Consider the following 27,451-nt stretch of genomic DNA (forward strand, 5'->3'; position numbering starts at 1 on the left):
TCAGGAGAAAGCAGAGGGAGGCACTAACCCTGGCAGAGATGCCTGAGGAACACATCAAAGAAGGGAATATTGATGGGTTGGTGGGTTCGTCTGTGGTCTTCAATTTGACCCAACACCATCTGTAGTGAGAATATCACAGAGGGAGGGAGACAGAAAGTAAAGAACATTAGAGAAACATGTATAGAGAAAGAGTCAAGGAGCAACAGAATACCCAACCCCTTTCTCCCTACATTTTGATAGGACCATGTGGGGTAAAGGTTAGGGAACAAGTATTCCAGATTTGCTGCCACTTCTGCCACACAGGGATCCCAGAGAAGCACACATGGAGTGCCTTTCCCTTGCTCTGGCTTACCTTCTCTCAGCTCTATATGCATCAGCCCTTCCTCACCTGAATGCAGCCAGCCAAGATGCTGGAGGTGAGGTTGCTATAGAGCTGGGCGTACTTCTCACACTCTGTCACCAGGTCCCGCAGCTCAGAGGCCAACAGCAGTTGAGCTGAGTGCTTGTCTAGAGCTTTGGAGAGGGCCTCTTTTGCTCCCAGGCAGCAGAGAACTACAGCATAGTCCTTATGCATCGAAGCCAGGCGATGCAGGAAGCAGGTTAGCTCCTGAACAATCTGACCCAAAAGCCAATGGATTAGTTTTTAGGAAATGAAGATCAGGGCAAGTAAGGATTGAGGGCTGGGTCCAGTAAATTAAGAGTGATGGCTAACATTTTGGAGAAACTTGAAATCCCAGAGAAAGGACAGGGCCAAGGACAGAACAGAACACTGGGTGCTGGGCCTCCAGAGTGAGCTGGCAATGGCAGAGCTTGGGCAGTTTCCCAGGTTTATTCCTGCCAGGACCCAGCTATCCCAAGAACCAACTATGGTGCCTGAGCCTCACTCCACATACACAAACCCTGACAAGTGAACAGCAAGGGCTATTTGGATGGGTGAATATGAGCTTTTCCAAAACCAAGAATCTAGAATCCAGGTGCAGCCACAAGGTTAATACTCTAAAGATGCCAGTTCCAAAGACCCTTCAATGCTATTAGCCTTCCTCTCCCCAACACCATCCCAGGGCCTGCAGACATGGTCAGAATGGATCTGCTATGCCTTGAGCCTCAAGAGGTGAGTGGTACCCCAGATGTTGCCTTTCTCTTCCCCACTCCTGCCAAGGCTCTGGTACCTCAGAATCACTGCTGGGTCCACTCAAGCAGTTGAGGCAGGGCTCCAAGACCTCATGCCAGGGGAGGGCCATTGCTTCAGGGTAATCCAACAGGCGGGTCATGACCCTGTGAGGGGATGGAAACAAGTGAAGTCTCTGCAGTCTCTCTCATCCCTGCAGTGCATGATGGGTGCCTGGACAGACTTCTCACCTCAGCACTGTCAGGAGCACAGTCTTGTTGGGCCCAGGGGCATCCAGAGTTCGCAGCAACAGGAGGAAGGGCTGGGTCTCCTGCTGAAGGCGCTTGAGGAGGGGCCTCACAGCGCCCCCTGGGCTGCCCTCATGGCACAACATATGCTCCAAGTCCAGGAGTAGTTCTGCAGATGGGCCCCCCGCTAGGGATCGAATCAATAGCTCAGGGGACCCATCCTGGCCCTGGGCACTGGGGGTTTCCAATGCTGTAGTCAAAACATGCCAGATGGGGGAAAATGTTTATGAAGAGGAGTCTTATAAGTTCATCAAACTGAGATACAGGAAGGTACAGAAAATCACCTCCAAATTTTCTTCCCATATCAAGGATGTCTACAGTTTTTACCAAACTAAGAAAGATTTGGTTTTTTTCTGTTCCCAAATACAGACATATCTACATCTAAAAATAAATCTAGTATAGCAAAACATTGTCAAGTTAAACACAGTTTTAATCTCATAGACATTAAGCAATAATCACGTAATGATTATGAATAGTTAATACTGTCTAGCCACAATGTCTAGCATGATGGCTTTAGGTTTATAGACTAATAGATATATAGTGCTTATTTTGATATCTGCCCATACTTCTGGGTTTTCACCTGTTTTTTTTTTTTCAATTTTTTTTTTTTTGGTGTAGTTGGACACAATACTTTTATTTTATTTATTTATTTATTTTTATGTGCTGCTGAGGATCAAACCCAGCGCCTTGCACATGCTAGGCGAGTGCTCTACCTCTGAGACACAACCCCAGCCCTCACCTGTTTTTTAAACATAAGTTTTTTGTACCACCAATATTTCATGTTTCTAGTCACAAATTTTCCATACCGTAAATTGCAATTCCTCTACAGAAGCTTTCCTACATGCCATTTCAATACATTTTCTACTTTCCAATAAGATACACCAAACCTAGACAAAACTGGCTAGATTCCCTGTCTGTTTAAAGCCATTCACAGAAGGCAATTTCTTTGCACTTATTCTAGAATATCCTACCCTTGGTCAGGAAGTTCTACTGAAGCACCAAAACCCTCACTCATTTCCTGAAGATAGCTCAGATCATTCTAGTAAGAACTGGTTTGTAAATCTTAGCTTTTCTGGCCATTGGCTGGCACTGTATGATTCCTCAGCAGAACAACTTCCCTCCACAATGGTACCTGTATGCTCAGGACTACCCGGTGGCTCAGAGTAGTGATTGAGAAGCATCATGAGGATGGTGCGTGTGGTAGGCATGGGTTCTACTCCTGGTGCTACCCCTGAATGCCTGAACAAGGTGTCTCTCAGCTCTCGGGTTATGATCTGGTCCCCCAGAGTGTGGTGGTTACACAAAAGCATGTTGAGTAGAAGCAGGCCATTTCTCACTGCAGAGGAACACCTGAAAGAGGGAGGTGACCCAGAAAGAAATTGATAGTAAATGAAACTGAAGCAGCAAAGCAAGTGCAGAGGGCCCTGCAGTTGAGGGGGCTCTTATCCCTCTGAGGCAGGACTTTTGGCACCCTGACCTGAGGCTATTCCTCTCAGTCCCATGAATGAAGAGCAGGGTCTCTCTGCTTTCTCTGGGAATCTCCCTACCCCAACAACTTAGTGTCTCTCATAAGGACATTCAGGGAGGGCCACCATCACTTAATTCGGAGGTGATAATGTAAGAGGAATTTCTGTGGAGCGCACAAGCCTGGGACAGAGTAGTGGGGTTTGAGACTTAACAGAAATCTGAAGTTTGGAGGGTAATGTTCTCACCCCTCAGTGTTCAGCATCAGGATCACAGCTGCAGGGACGGTAAGCAGTAGGCTCTCAGAGCCTGGGCGTGTGGCTGAATCAATGCTGGCAAAGATCTCTCTGGTCATCTGGGCATCAAACAAAGGCTGAATGGAATCTCGACCAGCAACAAAAGTGGGGATCTCTGAGGAGCTAGAGACAGCCAGCATCTTCAGCACCTGCAAGGGGGATGTGGAAGCAGAGTTAGGAGTAGACAAAGTCACTATAAAGCAATGGGAAGATAGGGGTCAGCATTCTAGATCTCAAACTTTGGGGTAGCTGAACTATTTGCAAATAGGTAGTGCAGGAGGTGAAAATGGAAGATGTAGTAATAGAATATCAAATGCTAAGGAGGAAGGGAGGAGAAAGGGAAGGAGGAATAAAAAAGAAAACAAACCAAACAATCTAATATCTGATGGTAATATCAGACCACCATTTCTCTCTGCCTCTACACTCTCAGCTCCAAGGCTACAAGAGTGGTCTGGTCACCCACTCCTGAATCACCCCACTCAGGATGGTACCTTTTCACCCTTTCGCAGCCTCACCTGTCTTCAGAGGCTTTCCTTGAATTCCTCTTCCATTTCAAGTGACCACTCCTTCCTTTGCAAAACCTCTCTTCCCTGAGTCCTGTGACTTCATAGCCTCCTGGTTTTTCTACTCTTTGTTGTTCTTTTGTCTGGTCCTCAAGCACTGAAGTTCCTTGACCCCTTTATCTTTTTGTGTTCCCTCCCTAAACAACTTCATCTACTCATTACCATCTATATACCTTCCAAACCTATGTCCCCTGGCCTTAGTCAGTATCCAGCCCTTCTTGACAATGCTACTTGGTTATCTTACCAGCAGAGTAGTTGGAATTATAGGAAAAGAAAAATATAGCATGAAAACTTATTTGCTGGTACTACAGAAAAAAATTAATTTTAAATGAGCACTACATCATCAAAGTACAGAACCTCTCTGCTGGTAAAAGTACTGACTCTCTAGAAACAACCCACTAAGGATGGACAAAGCTAGAACTAATTCTCAAGAGGACCCATGTAAGGCCTGAGTCCACCAAGCCACCTGGTAATGAGGTCATCTCCCTTTGATTACCCCACTCTGACCCAATTAGATAAATTCTATAGACCTCAAATTATAAACAAGATGATGAGATTTTATTATGGGCAAGAGTTTTAATTTAAATGTAAATGTTGTATTTTGGCCATGAAATTTGAGAGGATCAAAGAATTCTTTGAGCACATGTGGCCAACTCTATGAATGCCTGGCAGCTGTTGGAAGAAGAAGAAATTCGTTGATCCCATAAAGGAAAGAGCCTCCTGCCCTCTCCCAGACAGCATGCTCTAAGAGGACATGTCCTCCCATCCATGCTGTTCTCATTATACTATTAGAATCCATTCTCAGAACTGCTCTGGTTGAAGTCTACCTGTCCCCCAAAGAGACCATCAGGCTATACAGAGCCCACACTTCCCAACCCACCCGACCAGCCAACACTTCTGTCTTGAGTAGTCAGGAAGTCAATCTTTTGTAAGATACCCTGAACAAGGACTTCCCTTTCCTATTCTCTGCAGCTGGTGGGGTGGGCAGAGTTTGTTTCCCAAATCTGGTGAGGGAATATTTTCTGGGTAAGAGTATCACTCAGATAAAAGGGTAAAAAAATCCTTTTAGTTTAATTGTCCCATTTAAAATGTTAGCCTTTAACCAGACATTCAACACAACTAAAAACTCAACTCCTGAACTTCTCCTTCCCCTTACCTCCTTTTCTTGCAACATTCTTTAAATTGGTAAGCAGCCACTTTATGTACTCTGCTGTTCAATTTTAAGCCTGAGCATCATTCTTTTTTAAAATTTTCTCCACGTTTTGTTTTGGTGCATTATAGTTGTACATAATAGTGGGATTTGTGGTTACATATTAGTACACACACACAATACAATTTGGTCACTGTCCCTCCCCAGCACTTCCTTCTCCCACCCCCTGGTCCCTTTTTTCTATTCTAATTGATCTCCCTTTGCTTTTCATGAGCTCACTCCCCACCTTTCTCTTTCTTCTCTAGCTTTCATAAATGAGAGAAAACATGAGCCTTGACCTTGAGAGTTTGGCTTATTTCACTTAACATATGGTCTCAAGTTCCATCCATTTTCCTGCAAATGACATAATTTCATTTTTCTTTATGGCTGAGTAAAATTCCATTGTGTACATTTTCTTCATCCACTCATTCAATAATGGACACTTAGGCTGGTTCCATAGTTTGGCTATTGTGAATTGTGCTACTATAAACATGGATATGCATGTATCACTACAGTATACTGATTTTAATTCTTTAGAATACCAAGGAGTGGTATAGCTGGGTTCATATGGTAGTTCCATGCCTAGTCTTTTGAGGAACCTCTATTCTGATTTCCATGGTGGTTATACTAATTTACAATCTCACCAACAGTGTAAACATGTTCCTTTTTCTCCACATCCTCTCCAGAAAAGACTTTTGTTTTATTCTTGATGACTGATATGAGATGAAATCTCAGTGTGGTTTTAATTTGCATTTCTTTAATTGCTAATGATATTGATGAACATTTTTTTCATGTATTTGTTGGCCATTTATATTTCTTCTTTTGAGAAGTATCTGTTTAATTCATTTGTCCATTTATTTTTTTGTATTAATTTTTTTTAGTTTTTAATATATTCTAGATATAAATCTTCTGCCAAAAGAGTAGCTAGCAAAGATTTTCTCCTTTTGTAGGTTCTCTGTTCAAATTCATAATTGTTTTCCTTTGCTGCACAGAAGCTTTTTAATTTGATGCCATTCCATTAATTAATTCTTGGCATTATTTCCCAAGCTTTAGGAGTCATGTGCCTATAACCTGAGCATCAGGTTGTAAAAACTGCCTTCCCCTTTTCTTCAAACATGCAATCTCCAAGACTGTCCTGATTGCAATCTTAAATCCATGTGTGTGTTTTCTTTCATTCTAATGTCTACACCTTAAATACCTCCAATGTCAGAAGTTCCCCAATCTGCCTGTCCTGCCCATTGCTCTTTCCCACAGGGCCCAGTGCACTCACCGCCAGCCCTGCCTGTTGTACCAAGACAGAAGTCTTATATTCTTGCATGCAAACCAGCACAGCGTAGATGCCACCCTCTCTGGCAAAGAGTGGGCGCCACTCATGCTTGGTCATGAGCAGGTAAAGGAGGCGGAGAGCCAGCACCACCACCATCTTCTCTCCCACCTGATTGGTCAGCAACTCCACCAGCGTCTTCACTAGCTTCTCTCTGAGAAAAGACGAGACACTGGGGCTCCCCATCCCAAGGAATCTTTCCTGACTTTCACCATCTGACTCCCTGCCCAACCCCATCCATTAAGATCCTGCCTGTCCCCCTCCCAAACCTGTTCTCCTTGCCCTCCCCATCACTACTTCCTTCCCTCTGCAGACTACCTCTGGTAGAGAGCAAAATGGCTACAAACTGGCCCAGCTTTCCAAATGAATCTACAGATTCAATATAATTCTATCAAAATGCCTTAAAAATTTAAAAAAAATTATAGGTAGATTCAGACAGAGCAAGAGAAAATATGTAATAATAATCAAGAAATGTTTGGAAGGACTATAGATGTAGCTCAATGGTAGAGCATTTGTCTAGAATTCTTGAGGCCCTGGCTTTGATTCCCAGCACCTCAAAAATACAAAAAGAAATGTTTGGAAAAAAAAAATAATGATAGAGGGGTTGGGGTTGTGGCTCAGAGGTAGAGCATTTGCATAGCATGTATGAGGCACTGGGTTCAATTTTGTGCATTGCATATAAATAAATGAATAAAATAAAGGTCCATCAACATCTGAAAAAAAATTAAATAAATGATAGACTGTCTAAAGTTATCCAAATATAACTAGAAAGACATACTAATTAAAACTATGGGCTAGGGATATAGCTCAGTTGGTAGAGTGCTTACCTCACATGCACAAGGTCCTGGGTTCTAATACTTAGCACCATATTAAAAAAAAAAAAAAAATCTGCCCTCAGGGAGAAATCAGCAACACACTGAAGGCAATAAATGAAGAAACAAACAAACAAACTCACTCACTCTAAAACAGGGTAGCCAAACAGATCAATAGATGACAAGAGAGATAACAGTGACATCTCAGCCAAGTGAGGACAGAATGGAATACTTCAAAACTGATACTGGGCTGGGGATGTAGCTCCATGGTAAGAGAATGTGTGCTAAATATACATGAGACCCTAGGTTCAATCTCCAACACAAAACAATACCCAAAAACAAAAAATGTGAGGTTGATACACTTGAACTTGAATTGAAGTCCTACTTCACACCATTTATTAAAAAAAAAAACTGAAAATGGATTTTAAAATGAATGTAAAAAACAAAAATCATAGATCATTTTAGAAAATATTTTTCTAGGAAAAAAAAAGAAAATATTTTTCTAGGGCTGGAGTTGTGGCTCAGTGGCAGAGCACTTGCCTAGCATGTGTGAGACACTGGGTTCAATCCTTAGCACTGCACAAAAATAAACAAATAAAATAAAGGCATGTTATCCATTTAAAAAAATATACTAAAAACCATTCAATTATACAGCTTAAATGCTTGAAGCTATGGCATGTAAATAATATCTCAATAAAATTGTTTAAGAAAAAAGAAAATCTTTTTTCTAATCCTGGAATAGGACAGACCTTTCCTAATGGACTCAAAATCTAGAAGACACACAAAAAAGTTGAAAAATACAGCAGCAAAAAAGCCTAAAACTTCATCATAATGAAAGATACTATAACTAAAATTAAGAGGTAAAAAACATGAGCTGGGGAAAAGGTTCAGTGGAAATGCTGATGTGCAATGAAAAGAAGTGGTGCCCCCAGAGTCTCTAGTCCTCAGTGAAGGTTACAAAAGGCAAAAAACAGGTACTGACACCTTTGACAGTGACAGATGCAGATGAGAAGGTGGCCTGGGAACTATGGAGAAAAGAATACAAATAGAGAATTTCTGGGGAAGAAAGCAAATAAATGTACTGGGGAAGTTGTTTTGATCTACATTTTCTCAAGAGGGCTTATGATGAATCAAATATACTTTGCTTCTGTAGCCAGGATTTATTATTAACTACTTAATGTACATAGTTAATATATATGGGTAGATTAAAAACATAAGAATATTAAATATTTATTGCCAAAATATTAATACTTATTGTCTTGTATAAAGGGATTTTAGATGATTTTTATATTTCTAATTTTCTAATTTTTTTTACAGAGAGCATGTATCCTTTTATAACCACAAAAATAAAACTAATGAGATTTTTTTTAAAGACATAATATTTGAAACATAAATAACAGAAGTTTAATATCCAGAATGCCTATAAATCCTTAAGAATAAGGCAGTGATCCAATTAAAAACTGGGCAAAGGACAAGATAAAATTTTTATAGAAGAAACATAACAAATGCATGCAAATATGCCTAACTTTATCAGAAATGAAAATTAAAACAGACACCATTTAAAATTTTCACTGATTTAATCTACTGTTTTTGAGAATGATATCCCATTATTGATGGAGGTAAATAAAAAAGAGATCCACTAGAAAACTGTACTTGAATTTGGCTGTGACAATATCAGAGTTCTATGCAGCAACGAAAATAAGGAGTGGTTCCATGTGAACTGACACGTAAACCCTTAGAAACATACTAAATGGGGGTAGAGAAACAGGCAGTCACAGAAACAACCTCTGGAGACAAAATAACCTAGGTTTGAATCCTAGCTCTGCTATCTGCAGAACTCTAAGCTAAAGTGGTTTAAATTTTCTAAGCCTGTTTTTTCACCCAAATAGTAATACTATGTTAATAATAATGATGGAATAATAATACTATCAATGTTCCTTGGTATTATGTAGATTTAATGAGAATGTTTGTAAAATTCTAGCACAAAAGTGCTTCGAGAATATATTAACAACCCACCTCCTGCTTATATATTAAAAACACAAACTCAGAAAATGTTCTATTTCAACTTCAATAGTAAGTACAATTTTTATGTTTTTATGCATCGATTAAAAATAAGTTTAATATGAATTTTTTAAATACTACCAAAAAGCCAGGTGTGGTGGCACATGCCTGTAATCCCAGTGATTAGGGAGGCTTAGGCAGAAGGAGCATAAGTTTTTAGGCCAGCCTCAGCAATTTAGCAAGATTCTCTCTTAAAAAGGGATAGGGATGAGGGGCTGGGATTATGGCTCAGAGGGAGAGTGCTTGCCTCGCATAAGTGAGGCACCGAGTTCGATCCTCAGCACCACATTAAAATAAAATAAAGATATTGTATCCACCTATAGTTAAAAAAATAAATATTAAAAGAAAAGGGACAGGGATAAAGCTCAGTAGTAAAGTGCCCTAGGTTCAATCCCCAGCATCACAAAAATGAATAATAAATAAATAGAAAATAATAATATAGTAATAAATACTACGCCAAATGCTTTATTTCCAAGTACATAACTACTAGTGTAAAACTGTAGATGGTCTGACTGATATACCAGCCTGATAACAGTGGTAAAAAGGAGTCAGGCTTTTCATTTTGTTTATATTCTTTAGATCTTTTTAAATGATAATGTATTTGTGTATTATTATTTGTAATTAAGAAGCAGGAAAAAAGCCAGGCACAGTGGTGCATACCTGTAATCCCACTAGCTTCGGAGGCAGAGGCAGGAGGATCATGAGTTCAAAGCCAGCCTCAGCAAAAGCAAGGCACTAAGCAACTCAGTGAGACATTGTCTCTAATAAAATACAAAATAAGGCTAGGGATGTAGCTCAGTGGTCCACTGCCCCTGAGTTCAATCCCCAGTACCTGCCCCTCCCCTCAAAAAAGAAGCAAAAAAACCTTTCAAAATGAAAAGAAAAAAAAAGCGGAGATAGAAGAAAAACATTTTTTAAGAGATTCCTTTATTTTTTTTTAAATGGGCCTTTACTTTGTTCATTTATTTATATGTGGTGTTGAGAATCAAACCCAGTGCCTCACACATGCCAGGCAAGTGCTCTACCACTGAGCCACAACCCCAGCTCCAAGAAAAAACATTTTTTAAAGAAAAAAAATCTTGGGCTGGGGCTGTGGCTCAGTGGTAGAGTGCTTGCCTCCCATGTGAGATACTGGGTTCTATTCTCAGCACTGCATATAAATAAATGATTAAAATAAAGATCCATCAACAACTAGAAAACTATTAAAAAAAAAAAAAAAGAAAGAAAGAAAACAATCTCAAGCTCTACAGCCAAAGGACCTAGCTCTGCTATCTATAGAACTCTTGAGCTAAAGTTACTTAAATTCTATTAAGCTTATTTTCTCACCCAAACAATAATATTGATATTAATAAATAACGATAGAATAATAATACTATCAATGCTTCCTTGCTGTTAGGCAGAGTTAATGAAATAATCCATATAAAATCCTAGCACAGAAATGCTCTGAGATTATTTTAACCCCCCTCCTGCTCAGCTGCTCCTCAGGCTGACCCTTTCTTCACCCTCAGCCTTTCTAATTCTTGATTACTTCTTCCCTCCACCATCAGCCTCGCTGCCCACAGGTTCAACCCAGACCTCTTCCCTCTGTAACATGCTAACCTCAATGATCTGTCAGGACGGACCAGAGGGTGGTCCCGCTCTGTGACCTCTTCCAAAGCCTGAGAGAGGGCAGAGAGCCCTGAAAGCTGCAGGTTTGTGTCCAAGCTGGATATCTGCACAGTGGCCACGACTGCTGCCACATGCTGATCCAGGGAGCTGCGTGGACCAGGACCCCGCAAGGCTCTAGCCATTTCTGAAATTGGTGGGAGAAAGGCAAATGGCTAAAAGAACTGTGGCACCTCCTCCACACTGGAAGACTTTAAAGGTCAAGCCCAGTTATCCTACTGACATTTAAATATGTTATTCATTACTATAGCTTGCATTTGGAACATTTCCAATTCTGTGTGAGAGATCTAATCAAATACGGAAGATGGAAATACCCTGAGAAATGGACTCTCCTTTTCCAGAGATACTGAAGAAAAGGAGTAGTAGTTGGCCAGGTACAATCAAGTTCAAAGGGAAGATGATGGATGCAAGCCATTTTTCCCTCCAAAAAAGGACCTCACTCCATGGCTTTTCCTTCACCCTCACAACCCACCTCTGGGCCCATGACAGGATTTGTTCCAATGTCTTTGCCCTCCCCTCCCAGAACCTGACTCACCACTGGCTGCCTCCTTCATCTCAGGGGACAGAACCATCCCCTCAGTCACCAGAAGCTGGTTAAACAGCTGTGAATCACTCTGGGCCATGGGAGGCTCAGTCTTTGCCTTGGCAGGCTGTGACTCTGCCTTAGGGGGCTCAGTCTTTGCTTTAGGGGATTCAGTCTCTTCCTCTGAGAAGCTGGCCTCTGACTTGGACTCCTCTTCTGGATCTGAGGTACAGCAGTGACTTTGTGAAGATAGGCTGCTTAGTTCATCAGGTAGCAGCCCATATTTGGTATAGATTTGGGAGTTGAGCAAGTCCCGGAGGGTGCTGCCCTCAAACCGATTACTGAGAACCTGCAGAAGACCCTCAGCCATCTCCGCAGGCACAGAGATCTCACCTAGAGCCTTTTCACCCAGGGTCTGTCAATACAAAGAATATAAATTTCAGGGACAAGCAGACACAAAGGTCCTGGGGATAGAAATAGATCACTCCCACCATAATTTCATCCTTTCTACATACTAGAAAGCACATGTCTCCCCCAACCAACAAGACCCCTATACTCTCTAACTCCAGCCTCCCCTTAAGTGGTATCCATAGATAAAACTTCCTTTAGTTTCCACCTCTAATCCCATTACTACTACTCTTAATCCCTTAATGTCCATCTCCCACCATATCTCAGGCCTAAAATACCTCATCTAGTTTCTCCTGAAGATTCTGGAAAATTGGCTGCTGCTCACATATGTCCAACTTTTTGATGAAGAAAAGCAATTCCCACCACTCAGCTTGAGTCAGGTATCCCAATTCCTCATTCTTCTGAGGCTCAGTCTGGAGATACGGCAAGCAGTAGAGGCCATCCACAGGCTTCCAGTCCCAGGAAGGAAATGCTAAGAACACAAAGATAGGGCTATCAGCACCTAGTAGAAATAACAGCTGATTTCTGAACCTGGGGAAGCTTCCAGTCAGAAGTGGTTTCATATGAGACACAACTCCTCTGTTCAGAGACAGGCTACCCACATCCTCTCTTAGGCTCACCTGTGCCCAATACAGTAGCCCCGGCCCCCTTCTCCACAGCTGCCGAAGCTGCATCCCCAGTAGCTTCCTCAGCGCCCAATATCTCCAGCATGTGCCAGTGCACCCAGTAGGTGCGGCCTGTCGACTGCCAGAAGACCTGGCATGAAGGAAGAACAGAAAGGGCTCAGTGCTCTGAGCTCTGAGCTCTAAAAGCTTGAGAGAACATGCTCAAGTCCAGATCTGGATCATACCCTCAGATACACACCTGTCTAGGCTTGGAAGAACCTCCATATAGCTAAAGGATTTCTTCCCTGATCAGGAGTGGACCCTGCCTCTCTTCCTAACCTTGATGGTCTCTGTTCTCACATTCTTTCCTAGCCTCTTCCACTAGTGGAAGTGATAATATTATCTCCATGTATCACTTCTGCTTCCTGGTTATGAGCCTGTCCATGACCTCATAGCCCACTCACACCCACCAAGTTTTCTCAGCTCTTCAAATGACACCCCTTCATTTGCTGATGCTCTCTTACCATTCCAATTCCCCTGGAGGTTTTCACCTTGGGTGGCATACCAGAGCCTCCTACCTGGAAGTTCCAGTTTATGCCCCACCCAGAAGAGACCCCCAACAGTGTCCCATCACTGTGAGTCCCTTACCTGCACAGGAGGCACACCACTGTTGCTCTGCCGGAACTCGCCTTCATCCCCAGCACTGATCTCCTCGTAATCATCCAGCATCCGCACTCTCATCCCTGGCTGCAGTGTCTGCTGCACGTACTCGCCATAGCCACTACGGCTAGAGAATTCGGAGCGCTGGCGAAAGGCCCACCCTTGCCTTCTGGGGATGGTGACAATGGTGGGGAGTAAAAGGGGTGGTCCTGAAATGCAGGGTTGAAAGATGGACCGAGGTGGCCGGGGTGGTAACGTGCCCTGTTCACTGACGTTCTGGGCCCAGCCCATGCTCCGCACCAGTTCTGAAATGAGGTTGCCCACAGCCATGCTGAACTCCAGCTCCCTTTGTCCCCGGTTTTTCTCCCTCATGGTGCTTGGGGAACTTTGGTCTCCAGCTCCTGGCTCTGGACTGTTATTCAGTTGATCCAGCAAGGAAGTGACACATAGGTAGCGCTTCACCAAGGAGAAGAGCAGCTTTCCTGGGATCTAGGACACAATCTCAGGTATAGGTTCATCTCTTCCTGGCTTTGGCCTCTTCCCTTGCCCCTTAATATCCTCCCCCACAGAAAATTGCAAAGGTCTCATTCCTAGGTCTATAGCTGTTTGATTTGGGTAAGAAACATATAGGGAGGTCTTACAATATTTGGGTTCTAATTTTTAAAATTCTCAATGGAAGAAGTTGGGAAAGTGGACATGAACCTTCATTTTAACTACCTGTCCAGGTGGCTTTGGTGCTGACATAGTCCTGAACCATAGCTTCAGAAATAATGCTTTGAACAGAGTATTCCCCCATAGCCATGAAGTACCTGAGGCAGATGAATGCCTTCAAAGGCCATGCAGTGCTCTTCAGAGGAAGTGGTCTCTGCAAACAGCTCCAGCAAAGTATATCGGCTGTCAAAATCCATGTGCTGCTCGATGCCATCTTGCTGGCTCAGTGACAGAAGGACGTGAGCCCGACTCCCTGTAATCCACACCCAATCCGTATCTTCTCCTCAATCCCTAATACTTTCTCCCTGCCTTTCCTAGGCTTTCTATCTCCTTCCCTAGGTGTTTTCAAACTTCCTTGTGACTAAGACCCACAGCAAAAAAATATATTTTATGTGGTGACCTGAAACAAACCTATACACATAAAACTAGAACACACAACATGCTACAAAAACTTTATACTGCATATTGATATTGTTTTGTAAAAATGTTAGTTAAAAACCCAACAAATTGATTTCACAACCAATAAATCTCAACCTACTTAAAAATTGCAAGTCTACTCCATTCTCTTTTCTTACACTGCACTGAGAATGGACATACCTACCAGGTGCCAACAATTTGTCCTGTTTATGTACTTGTAATAACCTAATAATCTATATGCCTCCTTTACACTGAATTGATATTCACCAATACTAGGTGTTCTAATAGAGTTGGGAAATCTGTTTTTACTCCTTGCAGCCCCATTTTCTCCAATGTTTTCCTTCTTTCCCTGGCTGTCTTACCAGCATCGTGGGCTGCCAGAGCCTGCAGCATCTTGCCCGCACTCCGACGAATTTGAGGCTCAGGATTGCACAACATGTGCATGAGCAGATCCAGGGCTCCTGTTTCCCTGAAGACCCTGGTGAGAGGCCCGATGCTGGCATATGCACTGAGCACATGGATGGTGTGGAGCACAGCAGCTGTGAGGCTTGAGGTCCCACCTTCTGCCAGCTGCCTGGCAGCCCTGCGTACCAGCGCCCGCACATCGGCCTCCATCTCTCCCATTGCCACATCGTCCAGGCCTCCTGGATCTCTGGGAAAGCTTCCTGAACCCCCAGATGGCTCATGCTGAGGTCCCTTAGATAGTGCTCGCTCACCTAATAGCATGGGGCAGTTAGCATAGACCTCTGGGGCTGACAGCCACATGAGAATGTGCTCTGCTTTGCCTTCCTCTACTCCCACTTTGCTCACTTCCCCACACTTCAGGACACTCCATCGGATCAGGTATTCAGGGCGTCCATCATGTCCAGGCCGCTGTCGAATAAGTTCTTCAGGATATGCCTGCAGCTGGGGCCCCAAGGGCACCATAAGGTCCCTAGCACGCCGTTCCCCTATCATCCTGATCTCCTGAGATACAGAAAGAGAAAGATCAGACAGTATCAGAAAAGAAAGACTATACAGAGTGGGATAACTTTTGGAACAAGAGAGGGTGTGTGGTGATTGGCAGGCTACATGGTAGAATTCAGAGGCCAAACATAAAAGATAAAGAATAGGATGGAACGAACAGCTGAACTTAACTTTGATATTTATAAGAGAAGAAAGAGTGAAAATATCAAGGGGAAGAAAAAAAAGGCTTCAAGAGATGGAAATGGTTACAAAGAGAATAAGAGAAACAGGCAAGGTAACAATACACAGAGTTAACAGTTAAGCAGGATAGGCTGGGCAGTAAATAGTAGAATGGCTGAAGGATATAGATCAAGACTTAAAAGGCTAACATGAATGAGCAGGAAGGACAGCAGCATGTGAGATAATGAGGCCAGAAGGCTGAGGGAGGGACAGGACAGGGTAAACCTAGAGTGTGGATATAGAGGGGTGGGCCACAACAGATACAAAGAAGCAAATGAAAGGAGGCAGGGATGTAGGGCAGATTACTGGATGGGAAAAATATGAGTTTTGTGAGAGGAGGAGCAGCCTAGGAACCAGATAAAATTATGTGAGAAAAAGACCACATCCCACCCTGTACTTATGCTGTATGTATAGTAAGGGTTTAGGTCAGCTAGATTAACAGGAAGGTAGTACTCACAGGGTACAGGGTAGTGAATGAGGTCATGACATAAACAATATAGCACAGATTTCAGAGTCAGATAAATATATGATTCTTAATTCCAACTCACTACTGCATAGTTTTGAACAAGTTGCTTAAAATCTGAGTCTGTTTCCTCCTCTATAAGGTGGTAATATTCGCACCTATCTCATGAAATAAAAACCTAATAAGATTATGTATGGGGGCTGGGATGTGGCTCAAGCGGTAGCGCGCTCGCCTGGCATGCGTGCGGCCCGGGTTCGATCCTCAGCACCACATACAAACAAAGATGTTGTGTCCGCCAAATACTAAAAAATAAATATTAAAAAATTCTCTCTCTCTCTACCTCTATCTCTCTCACTCTCTCTTTAAAAAAAAAAAAAAAAAAAAAAAAAAAAAAATTATGTATGTAATACATTTAGAGTAGCATTTAAGGCTGGGGATGTAGCTCAGTGGTAGAGTGCTTGCCTAGCATGTACCAGGCCCAGGGTTCAATTCTAGAACCATACAAAGAAACAAAAACATCTAGCACATGAGTGCTCAGTAAACATGGTCTAATATTAATCTATTATTCTTATAAGGTACAGGCAGTTATCAGATAAATTAAGTCAGAAGACTATAAAAGGTAGTAGTATAATCAGGAAAAGCCATGTGTGATAAGCAGTATAGAGGCAACAGGGAATAGTGAGCATAAGAATGTAAGATGAACCGGACGGGGATTGTGTCAGGGTACAGAATAGAAGACAAGAAGAAAGAACAGAAGAGAAAGAGACATAAAAGATGTGGACTTCAATGGGGGTAGGGATTCACTGAGCGCGGGGGTAGGGAGAGGCCAGGAGGTAACCAGCCTCCTAGCAATCGGCAACTGATTAGCGCCAGGAGGAATAAAATGAATAGGCCCGGCGGCTGTGGGAGGAAAATTGAGGAGGCGCAGCGTGGGCCTAGACCAGGAGCAATAAACAGATGTGGGGGTGAGGTCTGGCTGCGGGGACTGAGCCCAGCGGGGAGCAAGGCCAGTCTCACTTTTGCAGTACAGTGGTGCGGTGGAGACCTGTACGGCAAGGGAATGGGATTGAGGGACGGGGTAGGGATGCCGGGTAAGCATGGTGGGGGGCGCGGTCAGAGAAGGTTGACAGGACCGAGCGCAATCTCAGAGTAAGTCCTGGTTCCCTCGTCAGCCTCACAGAGAGTGGGTAAAGGACCAGAGATTGGGGAAGGGACTGGGTCAGGCGCAGAACCTCCTCTCACCTCCCACCGTCCGGACCGGTCCTAGCTGGGACCCGCAGTCCAGGTCCCGCCTCCTCAGCAGCTCCCTTCCGGGTCACATAGCGAGTGCACGCACCGCCTAGCTTCTACGATCTACGGGTTCCACAGCGGTCCACGCCGAGCGTGGCGGAACGGCGCGCGTGGAGCATGCGTACTACTCGCGGGCCCCGTGCTCGTGGAGAGGGGCGTGTGAAGGCGGCGTGCTAGAGGAGTGCAGTATCACTGGTTGCTCCTTCTTAGCGGCAGCGGGCTGCCCTTTCCATGTAGTCAACTGGAAAACTTCCCTTCTCTTTACTAGGTCTGCCTTCCTCATATTATCTCCGGTTACTTCATTCATTCTGAAACATAGTAATCTCCCACCATAGGGCTTTTCAGTAGGTCACGTGCCATGATTTCCCCAAACTTATCATCAAAACTTTGGGTAATTGATCCCACATACCCTGTTAATTAAAATTGCTTGATTCTGCTGGCCTAAAGCACCTAGCAAAACTATGCATAGGGAGACAACCCCCCCCACCATGTTCTTTAAATCATATAGAATCCACAGCACAAAGCACCCCTTAACATTCCGTTTTCATCAAGCAGCCAGATTTGTTTCTTGGAACAGCTTTGGGATTTGTTTCATGTTTGCACCTCCCTCCCTATGTTGAAAAACAGAGCCAAAGACCCCACAGTCTGTGCACAAAAATGATACATTTATTGAAAGAGTATTTTTTTTTTAATACAAAAGAAAGCTCTGTACATAGGACTGTGACCATGTCCACTATTCCTGGGTCAGTATCCCAGGGGAAGTAGAAACCACTGACACACACACCCCACATTCACACACACACATTCACTCAGGCACACACACATACCCCAGAGCCATCAAGTAAGGGAAACACCAAGGGTTGCTCCACATATAAATGCCACCTCATCCCTGATGCACATGTTCTCCCAAGGCCACACTCACACAACACACATTGTAAGCACTTTGCCTGATTCACTCATTGGGTCTGTCTTTTGTGGGAAGGAGAGAAATTCATCAACATCTCCTCCTCTGGGTGGGGGATTGGGGAGTGAGTGAGTGGTGGTGGAGTGAAACAAGAGCAGAGAAACGGGGTTGGGCAGTTACAGACCTGAGTCCCAAGCTCCCCAACTCTGGCCCCTGATTTGCCATGCCCCAGCCTTAAAAACCACCCATAAGCCCCAGCTATCTCCAGGAGAAAGCCTAGGAAGGCAACTTCCATCTTGGTACTCCAATTTGGGGCAAGACAGCAATGGGGGTTAGAGGTTAGGGGGTTCTTAATTGTGTCCGGCAAATCATCCCCTTGATAACTAGGCTGTGTGTAGAATCTTCCCCCACCCCTTCACCTAATCACAGAAGCAGGCTTGTTCCTACTGAAGGCAGTCGTTAAGGGGTTAATAAAACTCCACCCCAATTGCTGCCCCATTTCTGAAAAAGCTCCCTTTCTGGATACAGGTGGTGAAGGTAGGCTCTGACACAGGGTAAAAATCTTCCCCATGGTGGCCCACCCTCAAGTTCTACCCTAAGGGAGCAGGGGTGGGGTGGGGCATGGCCCCTGTACAAATTACATAAATACTGAGGTTACACTTAGAAAAATAAAGTCATTTTCTTCAAGGCTTTTTGTCTTAATTTAAAAAAGTTACAGTAGCTGCTCACTCCCTGGGAGAGCTGCCCATTTCTGGCTCCCCATCTCTATACTCAGCCCAAAAGCTGCTCCCACTTCTGACCCCCCATTCCTGCCTCTCCCCCCTCCCAGATCCCACCCTGCTCACTGCAACTTGGGCCCCAGGCAGCTGCAGGCCTGGGGGAGCACAAGGCTGCAATGCCCATGTGTGTGGCACAAATGAACTCAGTTGCTTCTACCTGACACCCTCCCACCCCACCCCCACATTTGGTCTCCCTCTTCCCTCTCGGAGCTACAGCCTAAAGGGCAAAAAGAGGCCCAGAGCTGTGGGTCACCCTCCCCACCCCTTCAGGGCATGGCCTGAGGGCCCCTCCCCCGGCTTTCTCCTGGAAACAACTCAGGACCGGGTGATCCCAGATCTCCCCCACACACTGGCGGACCCCAAGCTCATGGGGTGACTCTGTCCCCAGGGGTCCAGCCAGTTCTGGGGAGCCCTTGGGCTCCCCAGGGAAGGGGAGTTCGGGTAGGGAGGGGGATGAGAAAAACGCCATAAAAAAAAGTTAAATATTTTAAAAATATATATTTATAGATTTGTTTTCACTTCGTCTCCTCAAATAAAAAGTTCAAAATCAACTTTAAGTAAAGCAGCTGGGAGGAGTGGGGGGGAAGACAAAGGGAAGAAGGGAACGCTGGTGGTTCCCTCCAACCCAAGAGCCCCTGGAGGTCCATGGGGAACGGCAAGGCAGGGCAGGTGGCCCCAGGAACCTGCCCAGTGCACAGGCCCAGCTACTCAGGAGCTGAAGGGGCAGAGGGCGGCAGCATGAGGGAAGAAGCTCCCATCTCCTCAGCTGGCTCCCTGAGGGGAAGGTACAGGGCTCCTTAGACCCAGCCTGTGGCAGACACAGTGCTGACTTGGGGTCAGCAAGGAGGCTGGAGAGAGAGTCCCAACCGCTTCCTCAGGGGAGGACACAGTGTCCAGTCCCACAGAAGGCCTGTGAGTGGGAAGGTGGGACACAGTCCCATTGGGTAAGCTAATACTCATGGCAAACATCCAGCCAAGCTGTTGAGGGGAGTCTGAGGAGGGAGGACAGCCCCACCGTCAACAGAAATAGGAGGTGGAGCAGGAAGGAAGGAAAAGTGAGGGAGGACAGGTGGAGGGCAGGCAGGCCCATTTCTTTGGCTGGAGTGAGAGGGCATAGTCCCGTGGCTGCCCGCTCCTCCTCCCTGCCTCCCTCCTGCGGCCCGTCAACAAGTGTGTAAAGAAAACGTGAAAAGGCAACAATAAATAAGTGGTGCCGTCCCTTGGGCCATCTGTCCAGGGCAGCGGGCGGATCATTCACTCTTGGTGCTGTGGGCGGCATCCAGGTTCACCACCTGTAACTCGGTGAGGTTGCTGCTGCTCCCAGCCTGCTGCCCTATCACAGCCATCTGGAGGGAAGGGGGTATATGAGGAAGTGGGCAGGAGGATCAACCAGTCTGCTGCTGGCCTGCCTGCCTGCCCACCAAAGGCCTGAGCAGAAGAAAACAAATTAGGAAGTGGGCTCTGACCAATTGGTAATAATGTCCACCCAGCTGAAGATGCAGTAGCTACATGTGATGATGTGAGAGGTGCCCCCACCTACCTGGTGAAGCTGGACTGCAGAAACAGGGATCTGCACTGTCCCAGATGGCGCTGTCAGGAACACCTGGGGGACGCCACCTGCATTGGAAACCATAAGAGATACACACTCATGTTTGCTGAAGAGGATCTTCCAGCTATTGGAGGAGTGGCAATGCACAAGTGACTGGTAAGTCTCAGTGCCCAATATGTCTTGAGAGTACCTGTGGGTATGAGGGTCCAAGTAGACAAGGTGTCCTAGTGTATGTGAGAGTATCCAAGTCTGTGTGTGTGTGTGTATGTGCGTGTGCGCGCGCGCAGGAAATATGTATTGGCATCCAAGTGTGTGTGTATGAGCATGTATACCTCACTGTGGGAGTTGGAACATTTGAGTGTATAAGGGAGGAAATAGTCCTCCTTCCTTCAACCCTGCCCTTCCCCTCACCTTGCTCCTGGACCTGGCTGTGTGACACCTGCATGGTGGATGGCGCCTGGGAGAAGGCATTGAGCACGGTGAGGCTGCCATCAGCTAGGCCCGAGGTGGGAGCATACATCACCGCATGGGGGCTAGGGTACATCATGTGGCCTCCCACAGTTGTGGGCACGGACGATGTCATGATGGTGGCGGGCAACGTCACTGGAAAACACAGACACATGTCAGGCACTAGTCTCTCTGATATCTCCCTTCCTATCCCAGGATTCTAGTCTCCAAGATCTTTTCGCAATGTCCCAGGGGGTCAGAAGCTTGATGAGACTATAACTCTGCTCTCTTAGTCACCAGCTAAGAAAAGCCTATTTTTTTCCCGGAACACAAAAGCACCAACCTTTGACTATATCCCATCATTTGTACTATTGGATTGTCCATCTACTGAACTTTTTGCTCTCAAGCCCTAAGATTTCAAGGACTAACCTACTCCCAGGAAACTCAGATTCTCTCCCTTTAGAGTGCTCCATCATCCTATTTTTTAAAAATTTGTTCTTATGCCTCCTCCCTCTTTCTAAACTCAAACCTCACAAATTCATCTTCTAAACAAGCACTTTTCAAATGTTAACAAACATACAGTTACATAGGAATCTTGTTAAAATGCAGATTCTGATTCAATAGGTTTGAGGTGATGCTTAAGATTCTGTATTTCCACAAGCTCCCAGGTAATGTTGGTGCTCCCAGTCCCTAGACCACACTTTGTGTAATAAGGCTGAAATAAAGATAACTTAAAAGTAATTTTGAGATAATCCTATTGTTTCTGAAATGACCAAAGATACCTGAGGGAAATTATGGCTACTCAAATTCTATAATACCTTCCCCACAAGGAGATAACCACCCCACGAGTCCTTCCTGATAACTGATTAAATGCTGGGTTTTAGGGCAAATAACTTCTCCTTATCTAAATAAGAAAGAGGTAACTTCAGTGATCCTTAATTTCCTCCTGGAATCCACAAGCCCACTGCAGGGCAGGATTTAAAATCCAGCATTCTCACCTGACTTTTCCTTAAAATTATACCAAATGCCTCAGTTTCTACTTTAAGAAACTCTCTTACTTTACATACACGAAGGATATAGCTGGGTATCTGCTGCTAGGCCTCGTGGGGTGAGACAGAGCAGGAAGGGCAACAGGGCTGCAAGTTATACCTGTCCCGCTGGAGGAGGTCTGCGTGAGGTCTGTGCTGCTGTCGCGAGAGGGAGACGCTTGCTGTGGGGCCTGGTGCACCTGAATGGCCTGTACTGGGACCTGCTGGGCCACTGCCCCACCTACGAGACACAGAGTCTTACTTGGGCTCTATCCTGCCCAGTTGCCACCTGCAAACATGTTTAAACACTCCAGTCCTAGGGTCTGGCACACTGGTCCCAAACTCCCAACCCTCTTTCCTAACAGCCAAACAGGTCTTCCATGCCCTGAATTTCCTCTCCAGGGGCTTCCTTTCTTCTCCTTCCCGAAACCTTACCTCTACCTTCTTCAAATGACCCATCAAGGACATAATCTGCCCTCCAGTCAAGATAGGAGAGTAATGGAATGTCTACTGTCCCCATAACAATGGAGGAACATGGCTGGGCTAGCTAGAATTGCTAGAATATACAGTTGAAACTTACTGATGAGGACAGCAATCTACCAATAGGATATATAAGGTTTCTCTAAGGCTCTAACCCTTGTTCTGAGCTGAGAAAAAGGGTCTCCTCATGCCAGTCCTAAACCCACTCTGAGCATGCTCAATTTGGCCCAGGGAGGATGAATCTCTCACTGCCTCTTGTGACTCACCGGGCATGAGGGTGAAGCTGGTAGGCAGCTGCATAAGGCCCCCAGAAGAGACGGGGCCGCTGCCTGTACTCTTCAGCACAGTCCCGTTGGCACTGCTAACAGCGCTGGGGCTGACGCTAGCAGACACTGGTGCCAGGTAGTTGGTGATGGGGAAGGAGGGGCCGCTGCTGACTTGCATGGTGGTAGAGGTGCTAGGTGCTGTTTGGATGGTGGAGGTGGTACCTGGCAGGTTGGTGACTGTGAACGCCGGCTTCAGTGTGTCCTATATCCAGAGTAAAGATGAAATAGTGAGCCTCTACCAGACCCCACCCAGCAGAAGCTTTGTGTGGACTGAGAGCCCAGACTGAAATCAGTGTGCTTTGGTTCAAATCCCAGCTCCACAATATCTGATGCAGGACCCTTGGGCAAGTTATGAAGCTGCTAAGCTTCAGTTTTCTACCTCTGAAAGTGTAGAGGGCTGGGAGCACAGCTCAGTGGTAGACAGTTGGCCTAGCATTTGTGAGGCCCAGGGTTTGATCCCCAGCACCATAAAAATAAAATAAAAATAAATGACTAAAAGGAGGACAATACCTCATAAATTTCTGTTTAGATTTAATAGGCTAATATATCCAAAAACATTTAGAGACTATTACCTGGCACATAAAGACAAATACATATCTGCTACTCTTGTGATCATGATGACAATGATAGTCATGATTATCATTGTCAGAACTCCCTGGATTCTCTGCCCCAGTGGACTGTGGTCACAGATCATGACCAGGGTCTGTTTCCAGCTCTGGCAATGACCATCTGTATAAAGTTGAGGAAATTACTTTCTTTTTCTGAGCCTCAGTCTTCCTCTTCCTTGTGTTTATAGACACAAGGAGACTGTACTACTATCTTATCTTTAAAGGGTTCTTCCAGCTCTGACCTGCCAGGCTTCTAAGATGACTGAGAGTTTTTCAGGGAACTCAGGATGTGAGAGAGATCTTAGAGTTCTGGCACTGAAGAACTATGCTAAATGCTTAAGACTTAAACTACCTAGTAACTTACTCATCCACCAGAATTTCCTATTGCTACAGGGGTCTGAAAATGATTACAGGTGTAGGAACTAATAGAGGGGAAGACTGGAGCATTGACTCTCTCTCCTCATGGGGGTGGGAGGGAAGAGGGGAGGGGCAGCTCTGTTCTTAGAAGGGGAAAGAGAAAGCCAGGAGCTTAAAACCAACCACCAAGCCTAAATCAAACTGAGTTAATAGGGGGCTCAAAAGCTGGGAGTGGGTCAGCGAGGGATGTTTGCTAAGCAGCTGGGCTCAAGGCCACTGATTGGTGGAGGCGTTGCTAAGGCAAACAGTGCCCCTTCCTCTCATTGGCCAGTTAGTTAAGGCACACCCAGAAGGTGGAGCTCCCCAGACAGCAAAGAGGAAGCCCCGCCCCATCTCCTTACCGGGAATAGGAAGGGGGAGGCGTAACTAGGGCCGGCATCCCTAGCAGCAGGCGAATACACTCCCTAACTGCACAGGCCTCAACATCCTGAAGGGATAGGCGGCTAGCTAGTAAGGTAGTCCCCCGCCCAGTCGGCCAGCCCGCCTGCCAACAGTGCTGAGTTCCCAGGACCCTGGGACCCAAAGTGCTCCCTTCCTACTCCCGGGCGACCCAGTCTACCAGGGGGGCAGGGCTAAGTAACACCCCCGCCCCCAGCAGGGAGACAGCTGGCGGGAGGAATGCAAAGGCTCTGCCAGGCAGGCGGGCTGCGGGCGGGAGGCCGGCGTGGAGCCCGAGCAGGCCTTATATGGGCACGGAGGCCGCCCGCTTATCTAGGGGGCCGGCCTCCTGTCAGGAATGGAGGATGGACACCTGTCCCCTAGGATAAGGGGCACTAACCTGGCTCTACCCACCTTTGTAGACACCTTTCTACCTATACTGAGCCAGGTAGGGAAAGAGATCCCCTTCCCTTCCCTCCTCTTACATATGTGATACAAACACACCTTGGTCTCCCCACTGCTGTCAGACTCCGACACCTGGTAGGTGAGATCTGGCTCTTCAAAGCCAGTGGCACTCATTCTCTGGTCTGTGGTGGGGTCTGAGCGGGGTGGAGAGTCTGGCGAGTTCAGGCAGGTCTGAATCAGTGCCTTGCCGGTGTCACTGGTGATCATGGGCTGCAGTTTGCGAGTGGCAAAAGTATACACATGGCCTGTCTCACTGGCCACCAGCAACAGCACCTGTGTCCCTGTCAGCGTGGACAGCTCATAGGCCTGAGGGATGGGGAGGGAGATGGGCAAGTCAGCAAAACTTTTTATCTTCAACCTTCCTCAGGAAGAAGGAAAGAGAAGAATACACAGAGATCTCCAGCCCCCACTCCTATAATGACTTTCATCTTTAGTGACTCTACAAGGGTCCCATCAGTGTATATGAAAGTGAGCTATGAGCAGTAAAACTATCCATGCCTCTCCCCAGAACACAGATAGCCAGCAAACAGTCACTGCCTCCCCAGGGATGGAGCATATAACCTCAGGGGACATGGAGGACCCAGTTAGCTCCCAGTGGATGGAGCCTCCCTCTCTCCTCCCCGTCACAGGGATAAGGGACCACCTAAGCCACAAACTGTTTCATGGTTCTTCCCAGGCCCTAACCTGTTGCTATAGCCTAATTTTTCCTTCTGCCCTATAACATTGTACTAACCTTTTTTCCTACTTGTCTTGGGAAGGAGGAAGAAGGAAGGGAGGAAGGAAGAAAGGAAAAGAGGGAGGGAAGGAAAATAAAGGCGAGTTTTTCTTCGTGAACTATCTTTCCACACAGCCTTCTCTACTCATGATAAAGTAACAAGGGACACTAATGTAACACTGTCTGGAGTGATGGGAGATGGCACCAAATACTCTGCCAGGAAGGGGACCCCAGAGATACCATCCTTACTCCCAACAAAGTTCCACACCCACCTTGGATGCACACACAGATAAAAATACCAGCCAGTGTTCCCAAGGTTGTAGCTTGTTTTCCATTTCCTCTGCTTCCACCCATTCTCATATATTCTACCCCCAAGATGACTTGGAGGAGGCATTTCTAGGCACTTCTACAAACTTCCCTGACCTTCCCTCAAAAGTCCATGCCCAAATTTTCCCTAGGGTTGGAAACCCCATCTGCCCCAAAGACAGGCGATTCTGCAGACAGTCCTACCGGGAGCATGAGGTTTCCAGTGAAGCAACGGAAGACACATGGCCAGGGCGGGACTTGGTACCCGATGGCTACTCCAGACAGCACGAGCTCTCCTGCCCTCCTGCCCGGCTCCCTCACCTGGCCCCTAGCCCTGCCTATCCTCTAGCCAGCACTACTCTTGTGGTGCCCACCTTCTTCCCACACATGCTCGCTCACTGTTGTCATACAGCTCCGGTCTTCTCATCTCCATACCTTCCCTGCTCCCTGCTTTTCCGACGCATTTCCCTAACACCAAAGTGCACCGGACCTCTGACCCCGGCATCTCGTTAGCCACCTCCCCGGCAGCCACTGCTCACCCCTTCACTCCGCCCGGTCTCTCTTCCTCTCTCGTGCCGGTCACTCCCACCCCGGCGCCTCTTCCCTCTATTCCGGACGTTTGCGGCATCTCCCCTCTCCCCACATTTCCCTGGCGGCCCCTCCCCTTTCGCCCTTCGCGGGTAACAACCATCCCCTCCCACACACCTCCTGCGGACTCGCCGCCTCTCACCTCCGCCTCAGCTCTGCCTTGCTCCCGGGCTCCCCCTGTGCCTACCCACCCTCCTGGTACCCGGTGGCCGACCAGCCTCCGGCTTGGTACCTTCTTCATGATGCCCGTCTTCCTCTTGCTGAAGGTCGTGTAGCGCCGCAGCTTGTTGTCGATGAACTCCATCTTGATCTTCACCCGGCCCCGGGTCTTCTTACCCGGCTTGGCCCCGCTCACCGCGCCGCTCACCGGCCCGTAGCCCCCAGCGGCCGCCGCGGATGCCTCGGGCCCACCGACCACCACGCCGAGCTCCATCTCGCTCAGGCTCCTCTTCAGGCCTCGCCGCTCGGCGCCCAGCTCCTCCTCCTCGCCCGACTCCGAGTCGCCCTCGCTGCCGCTGTAGAGGGCCCCCGCGGTGGGCGCCGGAGTGGTTGCCGCCGCTGCTGCAGCCTCCCGCTCGAGGCGGCCCGGTCCGGGCCCCGCGCCGTTCCCAGGGACCCGGCCCCCATTAGCCCCGCGAGTCCCGCCGCCTCCACTCCCCGGCCGCCCCGTCGGGGTCCGGTTAAGGCTGCCCCCCAGGGCCGAGCCCCGGCCCAGAGCCGCCGCGGCCCCAGCTTGGCTCGGTAACATGGCGCTCAATGCAGGAGGGCGGACGGGCAGTCAGCAAGGAATCGGAGCCGCTGCCGCCGCCGCCATCGGCTTCCCGGCTAAACCCGGCACTCCTGCTGCTCCTAGTGCGGCTATAGCTGCTGCGGCCGTCGCTGCTAACCCGGGGCCCCTGCACGCCCGGGCCGACCTGGGCCCTCACTTTCCTGCCCCTGTGGCCCGGGTTGCCCCAGGCCGCGCGCAGCGCCCCCTGTCCGTATGCTACGGCGGCGCGCCCGGCGGCCGTCAGCGTCCCCCGGGGGGCAGGGGCTGCTGGCCGCAGCCGAGACGGCGGGTGGAGGGGGCCGGGACCGCGCGCTGGCGGCGGAGGGATCCCCCGACCCTTCCCCCCATATAAAGAGATACAATGTTTCCTTTTATGGCGAGGCCGCTCCTTATATGGTGAGCCCCAGCGCCCCCGCCCCATTGGTCCGCGGTTCCGGCACCTCCGCTCCCCATTGGCCCGCAGGGGGCTCTTATTTGCATAGACATACCGAACTCGCTGCTGTCATCCGGCGTCAGACAGCGATTCCGATAGGGGAGGAGTCGACGCCCTTAAAGGAACCAGAAAGGAGGCACAACTCCGCCCCCTGAACCAGAGAATGGTAGATTTGGGAGGGGCCTGAAGAGAGGAAGCCTGGGAGAG

General features: G+C 47.1%; 2 protein-coding genes across 2 annotated transcripts in view; both read right to left on the reverse strand.

Moving 5' to 3' along the window:
* Positions 1 to 17,124, reverse strand: part of Cul9 (cullin 9) — a 36,419-nt gene extending 19,295 nt beyond the window's left edge. The window contains exons 1-15 of the mRNA XM_046426148.2: positions 17,005 to 17,124; positions 14,477 to 15,080; positions 13,796 to 13,950; positions 12,975 to 13,475; positions 12,342 to 12,477; positions 12,000 to 12,193; positions 11,326 to 11,728; positions 10,725 to 10,917; positions 6,199 to 6,406; positions 3,129 to 3,325; positions 2,549 to 2,766; positions 1,360 to 1,606; positions 1,170 to 1,275; positions 389 to 616; positions 29 to 119 (exon numbers count right to left, since the gene is read on the reverse strand). Of these exons, the coding sequence (XP_046282104.1) occupies positions 29 to 119; positions 389 to 616; positions 1,170 to 1,275; positions 1,360 to 1,606; positions 2,549 to 2,766; positions 3,129 to 3,325; positions 6,199 to 6,406; positions 10,725 to 10,917; positions 11,326 to 11,728; positions 12,000 to 12,193; positions 12,342 to 12,477; positions 12,975 to 13,475; positions 13,796 to 13,950; positions 14,477 to 15,071 (3,472 nt within the window). The 5' untranslated portion in view covers positions 15,072 to 15,080; positions 17,005 to 17,124. The remainder of the gene's footprint in view (positions 1 to 28; positions 120 to 388; positions 617 to 1,169; positions 1,276 to 1,359; positions 1,607 to 2,548; positions 2,767 to 3,128; positions 3,326 to 6,198; positions 6,407 to 10,724; positions 10,918 to 11,325; positions 11,729 to 11,999; positions 12,194 to 12,341; positions 12,478 to 12,974; positions 13,476 to 13,795; positions 13,951 to 14,476; positions 15,081 to 17,004) is intronic.
* Positions 17,125 to 17,696: 572 nt separating this feature from the next.
* Srf (serum response factor) lies at positions 17,697 to 27,140 on the reverse strand. The gene is made up of 7 exons (XM_046426198.2): positions 26,275 to 27,140; positions 24,473 to 24,739; positions 22,506 to 22,767; positions 21,881 to 22,000; positions 20,696 to 20,887; positions 20,276 to 20,352; positions 17,697 to 20,081 (listed from the first exon to the last, which is right to left on the reverse strand). The coding sequence occupies exons 1-7, from the start codon at positions 26,788 to 26,790 to the stop codon at positions 19,986 to 19,988; spliced, it is 1,530 nt and encodes a 509-aa protein (XP_046282154.1). The 5' UTR covers positions 26,791 to 27,140; the 3' UTR covers positions 17,697 to 19,985.
* Positions 27,141 to 27,451: the final 311 nt, after the last annotated feature.

This window comes from Marmota monax, unplaced genomic scaffold (genome assembly GCF_021218885.2).
Source record: "Marmota monax isolate L192 unplaced genomic scaffold, Marmota_monax_Labrador192_F-V1.1 WCK01_AAM20220418_F8-fsc00187, whole genome shotgun sequence".
Lineage (NCBI taxonomy): Eukaryota > Metazoa > Chordata > Mammalia > Rodentia > Sciuridae > Marmota > Marmota monax.

Bases quoted from the DNA above. Each gene is read 5' to 3' on its own strand.
- Srf (XM_046426198.2), bottom strand. From the start codon at position 26,790: ATGTTACCGAGCCAAGCTGGGGCCGCGGCGGCTCTGGGCCGGGGCTCG. The intron at 22,768-24,472 runs GTGTGTTTGTAT...CTCTGGATATAG, and splicing joins ACAGCAGTGGGGAGACCAAG to GACACACTGAAGCCGGCGTT. The intron at 20,082-20,275 runs GTAGGTGGGGGC...CCTTCCCTCCAG, and splicing joins CTGCAGTCCAGCTTCACCAG to ATGGCTGTGATAGGGCAGCA.